Raw genomic sequence first — 6,444 nt, forward strand, 5'->3', positions numbered from 1 at the left:
GCTCAATTGCGTCAATCTCCAAGTAATAGAAGAAAGAAAACGATAAAGAAAGCATAACAAATTCAACCTAACTTACGTTTGATTTCTTTGTTTATCTTAAGAGGGTGTAAACTTGGGACCACATTGCATGTTTGGACTTTTGAGGGTACTTATAACTAGGATAATTCCACTTAATCTTGTCAGCTAATCAGTCATATTCAGCCTACAAATAATGATTAATCACTTAACAATTTGATGTAACTGGCAGTGGAGAAGTAGCCTTTTCAAACTATTTCTTTTCATAATCTTATTACATTAGCATTAAACATAGTGGTTTTGCATCTTTGTATAAAAAAAATAGTACTTGCAGATGAATATGATAGACCACGCATTGCAAGACTCATTTCTAGAAGCGTCAAGAAGATTTTCCCATTAAGTACTTCTGTTATTCATCTCATTATAGGAAGGATGCAAATTTAGCCTCTGGTTGAAGGAAAATATGTACACAAGGCCCAAAAAAAAGATATTGCAGCTAAAGTTCTACTGGTTGTGGTGCTCTTTAATACAAACTCAATGGCTCTACAAACCAGAAACAGTTCAAGAAACTGTTAAATGGCCTTTCTTTCCCTGAGACTTCCAAGACGATTCGACTCGCAACAAGTGTAGCTTCTCAACAAATGGTTCCAAAACTTCTGCTTCTTCTTCTGGGGCAAAGGCCATGCAAATGCTAAGCTCCTGAACTGCCTCTTCATATTCCCTGATGCATGTTATTTATATGTCAAAACAACAGTCTGTTCCGTGAAAGCATGTCGAAAATGAGAAGGAAAAAGGAAATTTCAGATAAGGCATACCTACTATAGTACAACATCATTCCATGGTCTCTCCTCAGAGCCCAATTGTGTGGCTGCAGAATGAGCAATCTTTCTGAAGCCATAATGGCCAGCCTAGAAAGTATTGTGCCATTCCAGAGAGACATAATGTCATTATAAGTGAACAGATATTACATACAGATACAAGTTAATGACCTAATGCAAAGGTCAGAAATCTGAGTGATAACCAGAAAAACCATAATTTAAGCACAACACCTGCAATTAGTTAAGAAAATACACAAATCTTGGATCGTTTTGCTTATCATCGAGAAAAGTAAGATGGAAAATGATCCATCCTTACTCGAGACTAGCATGGTTCTGCACGTTAGATAAAACATAATGCTTAAAAGATAATCATTAAATGCCAAGTAGTGTTATGGCCCTATTTGATAGCTTAAAAACTCTATATGTCCCATGTGTGTACTGCAATTTGGCAAATGACTCAATTCCTACTTCATTGTTACTTGATATACAACGAAGAAATAACGGGTACCAATTATTACCATCTCAATACTATGCACAACAGAAGAAAAAAGCAGGAAAGAGTGCTGAATGGATATTTCTAAACAGAAACAGATACTCCCCTAAAAAAGAATGTAGATGCAAAAAGACCATCATGCATTTCTATGTGGCAGTGGATGAGGTATCATTGTTACTTCTGTAACACCCCACCCCCGCCCCCAGCATACCACTTCCTTTTCCAAGTAATTAATGGTTGATCATCAGGCAAGCATATTTGCCTGTTTAACAACATTTGGTTAGGAGATTGACTTGATTTTGTAAGAAAAACTAATAGATTTGGTGGAACAAAAAACCCCGAATAGTTGGCCTCAACTATCAAATATAATAAATGCATCCAAACATGGTATATTTTGTATCTACAGTATCTAAAAAGAGCATCAAATCCTAAAGATCAGAAAGGGAGAAAGATAAGGTTAGCTTTCTTGGATTTCTAAAAGGAATGTCGGAGAGGTGAAGAGAAACAACATTAAAGGAGTAAAAGGGCGAAGAGGCTAAAAGTATGTAAAAAGAAAGTCAATCTATCTGCATAATGCAGTATCTAGTCATTTTCAATTTGATCAGTATATTGAAATAGAAAGGGCTTTTAATACCAATATGAAGCTAGATCAGTGAGGAATCTTTTACCCTATAGTTCGTTATGTTATAAACTTAAATGGAGGTATAAGCATCTATTATATCGCAGCAAGATTGATTAAGTGGTTATTTTAGTGGAATGTTAGAGTTTTAGTAGTATGTCAGAATCAATAAAATAACAATATGCGTCCAATATTCTCAATTCTCCTTTTCTCATGCCAAAGGTTGCAATTTAGCATCTTGAACCTGTAGGGACAAGAGAAAGTGGCGCCTGCTTAATCAGGAACGAGACCCAAAAGTTGTAAAAAGAAAACAAGAGAGGATAAGATTGTTACCTCAAATCTTGAGGCCGCAACAATGGAACATTCAGACAACTAGTCTTGCTAGACTTATCATCTGCATGATCAACAGATCTAAGCGGAGAAGTCAGCATCAAACCATGATTTGCTCTTGAAGCACGTTTCCAGTGAAGCCTCTGAAAGAATAGTTTTGGTTACAACCATAGCATCAACATGGTGAGATGCATGAATGTAAACTAAAACAGCACTACCGACTTCTCTTTACAAGGGAATACATCTTACCATCAAATTAGCCAAAGCAATTCCAATAATATCTCGGTTTGTTGCTAACTCAAGCCCCGGCAAAGAATTGCTATTGATGTCAGAAGCCTTTGCTCTAGGGTCATCGACACACTTCCCATTAACAATACCAAACAAGCTATGACCAGAGATAACCTTGAATAGCTCCTATAAGAGTAACAAAACAATTCAAATTCAATGAGATTATTGGGCATTAATACCATGCATTACAAACTTCTGAAGGAATAGAATATAAAGGAAGTAAAATGGTACAGGATGGACGAACAAAGACAGATGTTGACATCATCTATGAGTTCAGAACAACACACCTCAGGGTTTCCAGTTTGAGGCCATATCAAAAAATCTTCCCCAACTCGGGATCCCACAATGGTCAGATTAAGTCTTCGACAGACTTCAATATAAATGACACTAAGCAAAATTGCTGTAAAGAAAGTAGGCACTACGTCAGATCGCATTATCAGCGGTCAACAAGAATTTTGAGGTTGCAGGATTTCGTACATATGCAAAATAATGATGATAGCGGGGAGGGAACAAGAAAATATACCACTACAATATCCAGAGCTTAATACTGAATGCAGGTATGCACACTTTGAATCCACAAGTACAGGTGACCTTTTGAAACCCCTTGACTTGAAAAGCACCATATTCACGGCATCTAAAACTTCAACCAAATCGCATCCTATTTCTCTTGAAACTAGCTCCGCCTCCACTTCTCTCGCAATAACATCCAACTCAACCATCCATTCATTCATATTTTTTCCAGCAAGAGGCATGGCCTCCACGCAAGTCCAATCTGTGGCATGAGAAGCCAATGAAGCTGATCTCCTCTCAATTTGGAGTGAATGAGCATCCATCTCCCGGTTGAAAGCCATAAATGCCTCATCTTCAGAGGCCACGTAAAGCAAAGCCTATACGTAGAGTAGGAAACAACAAACACACGTGAGGGACCATCAATAAACTTACAAACAAAGGAGAAAACCAATTTACGATTTTACTTTTATGACAACTGTCAACATTTCATACACTACCGTTCCATCGCTCAATGCCAAAAAACTGTTTATGAACAGAATATACAAAATTGCTGCTCGCAAGTGAACTTAGTCATTTTTTGAATATAAGTGCAAAGTGAACTTAGTCATTTTTTTAATATAAGTGCAAAGTGAACTTAGTCATTTCTGCTATTTGAAATTGAAAATGCAATAAATCAACTACTTTGAACAAAAAGAGGTGAACAACACTCATAAATACCTTTGCCAAAGAAATATCTTTGTCCTTGGATTGGAAAGATATCTCCTGGGTAAATTTTTCTCTAGCATCGTTAAGGACCTGCCAAATCGCAAAATCCTCAATAAACGCGCCAAAATTTATACCATCATACTCCAATCGACAAATGACAACAGGCCCTTTAAAATGTTTAGTGGAATAAACTGATTAAAGCGCAGAAATTAAACTAGTAATACCAAATCAGGACTTTTTAACAACATGAATACATTGAATAGATATGGCATATCACAAGAAATGATAATCCCAACCTCGTGATAGAATTCGGCTCTAGATGTATATGGGGTTTCTGCCAGAGCAGAGGAAGCCAGAGGGGAAATGCTCAACCTCCTCTTCTTTGGTGCCATTGTACTTGCAGCAGCCAATTTGTTCCATCTTCCTTTCTCATTCCCAATCCAACATCCAACACGACCATCAAAACCACACCTGATGATCGGAAAGAATAAAGGGTCTGGGAATTTACCTAGTACTAGCAACACAAAATGCTTGTTCTTCTAATAAATAACCAAGTAATAATGAAATTTACAAGTTACAACCTATCAATCAACTCATCTCAAACCAAGAAAATAATAAACAATTCAATAACCAAAATCCAAAACCCCCCATTCAATTCTTGAACAAAAAAGCACAAATCTTTACCTGCTGTAAACATTCAAACAAAAAAAGGGTCTACTCATAGATAAACAAATAACAATGTGTTAAATTAGGTCGGATTGCCCAAGCCTTGTAAGGAGTCCACCCATCTCATTAACCACGGATGTGGGACTTCAGTGCTTAGCATATGGTGCGTGGGCAATTTTTATTTTGGGGGCCTCAACATCGGGTGAGACGGGTCCTGCTCTAATACCATGTTAAATTAAGTCTTAGACCTAACTCACACCCCAAAAGCTAGCTCAAAGGGAGGAGGATTGTCCAAGCCTTATAAGGAGTCCACCCATCTTATTAACCACCGATGTGGGACTTTTGTCATTCTTTAACACAATGAAACTTANACATTCAAACAAAAAAAGAGTCTACTCATAGATAAACAAATAACAATGAAACTTACAACCCATCAATCAATCATCTCAAACAGCAAAACTAAAAAACAATCCAATAAAACTCAAATCAATTCTTGAACAAAAAAGCACAAATCTTTACCTGCTATAAACATTCAAAGAAGCCATAGCTGCTGAAAGTTCCTTGACAGTACCTCCAACCAACATCTGTTGATGACTCAACCCTGGCAATGATGCACACAGCATTCTCTAGGTCTTTAAAAAGAGAACAAAAACAAAAGGGGGCTGACGATACAAGACTAAACAATCAAGAAAACTAAGCAAACAAACAAAAGAAACAGTTGAGGAGAGAGTGATGTTGATTAAATTGGAGTCTTTCTTCTTCAAGAAAATGAAAAAGATTTAAACTTTACAATCAAATCATCATCAAAAGAAGGTATAATGGTTGAGAAATTAAATAAGACCATTTTGGGTACTGAAACTGAACTCCCAAAAGACAAAAACAAGAGAGCTGACGTTAATGAATGGAAGTAACTGAAATTAAAACTATGGGAAGAGCTGACAACACTACTATTACTACTACTACTATTCCAAGATTTGCCAAGATCCATGCTATTGGAGAAACCCAATTTCAGCATCAGCTCATAAAACCCACCTCTTTTTTTTCTTACTTTTTTTTACACAATTAACCCCTTTTGCTTTCTCCTTTGTCACATAGAAAAGTGAAAGAAAAGGTATGAAACTATTGAAGAACTCATTTTTCCTTTTTCTTGTGGGTACTCTTTATAGCAATCATCATCATCATCATCATCATCATCTTGTACTGTACAAAGCCAAAAAGTTTTACTCTTTACAAAAGAATGGGGCACTTGAAATTGACTCCAAATTTAAGAAAATAAATTAAAGCTACGTTAAATGTGTAGGAATATTTTTGTCACGTGAAAAGTTGAAATTAGAATATTATAAATAAATAAAATAATATATATTTTTTAAATAGATTAAAAAGAAAAATAAATGTTTTTTTAAAATAAATAAAATATTTTCTTTTTGGTTATACATTTAAAGTTATTGACTTCTGCTCCTCTATAACTAACTCATGTTTATCTGCCAAGATTTTAAAGAAAAATTTAATTAGAGGAATATGTTATTAAAACTGTAAATTTAACTATTAATATTATTTATGTAGTAATGAAAAAAAAATGATTTGTTAAAATAAATAAATAAAATAAATTAAAGAGAATATTAAAGATTGCTCTACTAGGCAACAAATAAAGCCAGCTACTCTATTAAGGTTTTCTCTCTCATAAGGACTTCCTCTAGAACTTACTGTTTCAAATTAAAGATACTGATAAATTTAAAATGATTTATTAACTATACTTTTATATAAGTTGGTCAAGTGAGCATATTTAATTTTTGCAAATACTTGATGAATTTTAGTTAACAAAAAATCTTTGAGAAAAAATAGTTATCTTTTTGTGAGTATGTGCATTTAGTAATATTGTGATAATCGATGATGGTTATGAAGTGAAATTTAGGTAAAGTGAAAGTGATGGTTGTCTAAATGATTTTTCTTATCACGATCAAGATTATGATATGAGGCCTAAGAGGTTCTTGATAATGTTT

General features: G+C 34.9%; 1 protein-coding gene across 3 annotated transcripts; it reads right to left on the minus strand.

Annotated features, from left to right (window-relative positions):
• Nucleotides 1-382: 382 nt before the first annotated feature.
• Nucleotides 383-5,554, minus strand: LOC125841607 (uncharacterized). Of its 3 annotated transcripts, XM_049520765.1 has the most exons (9): nucleotides 4,964-5,554; nucleotides 4,075-4,249; nucleotides 3,791-3,868; nucleotides 3,087-3,450; nucleotides 2,851-2,963; nucleotides 2,525-2,689; nucleotides 2,279-2,418; nucleotides 831-923; nucleotides 383-736 (listed from the first exon to the last, which is right to left on the minus strand). In XM_049520765.1, exons 1-9 carry the CDS (start codon nucleotides 5,065-5,067, stop codon nucleotides 577-579), a joined length of 1,392 nt encoding a protein of 463 aa, XP_049376722.1. In that variant the 5' UTR covers nucleotides 5,068-5,554; the 3' UTR covers nucleotides 383-576. The 3 variants fall into 3 exon arrangements, with proteins under 3 accessions (XP_049376722.1, XP_049376724.1, XP_049376723.1); XM_049520767.1 differs by lacking the exon at nucleotides 4,075-4,249 and having other exon boundaries at nucleotides 4,964-5,198; XM_049520766.1 differs by lacking the exon at nucleotides 383-736 and having other exon boundaries at nucleotides 834-2,189.
• Nucleotides 5,555-6,444: the final 890 nt, after the last annotated feature.

Source organism: Solanum stenotomum, chromosome 10 (genome assembly GCF_019186545.1).
Source record: "Solanum stenotomum isolate F172 chromosome 10, ASM1918654v1, whole genome shotgun sequence".
Taxonomy (NCBI): domain Eukaryota; kingdom Viridiplantae; phylum Streptophyta; class Magnoliopsida; order Solanales; family Solanaceae; genus Solanum; species Solanum stenotomum.

Excerpts from the sequence above, each read along its gene's own strand:
- LOC125841607 (XM_049520765.1), bottom strand. The coding sequence starts at position 5,067 with ATGCTGTGTGCATCATTGCCAGGGTTGAGTCATCAACAGATGTTGGTT. Across the intron at positions 2,690-2,850 it reads CTCAAACTGGAAACCCTGAG|GAGCTATTCAAGGTTATCTC; the intron begins GTGTGTTGTTCT and ends TTACTCTTATAG. Across the intron at positions 924-2,278 it reads TTGCGGCCTCAAGATTTGAG|GCTGGCCATTATGGCTTCAG; the intron begins GTAACAATCTTA and ends AATACTTTCTAG.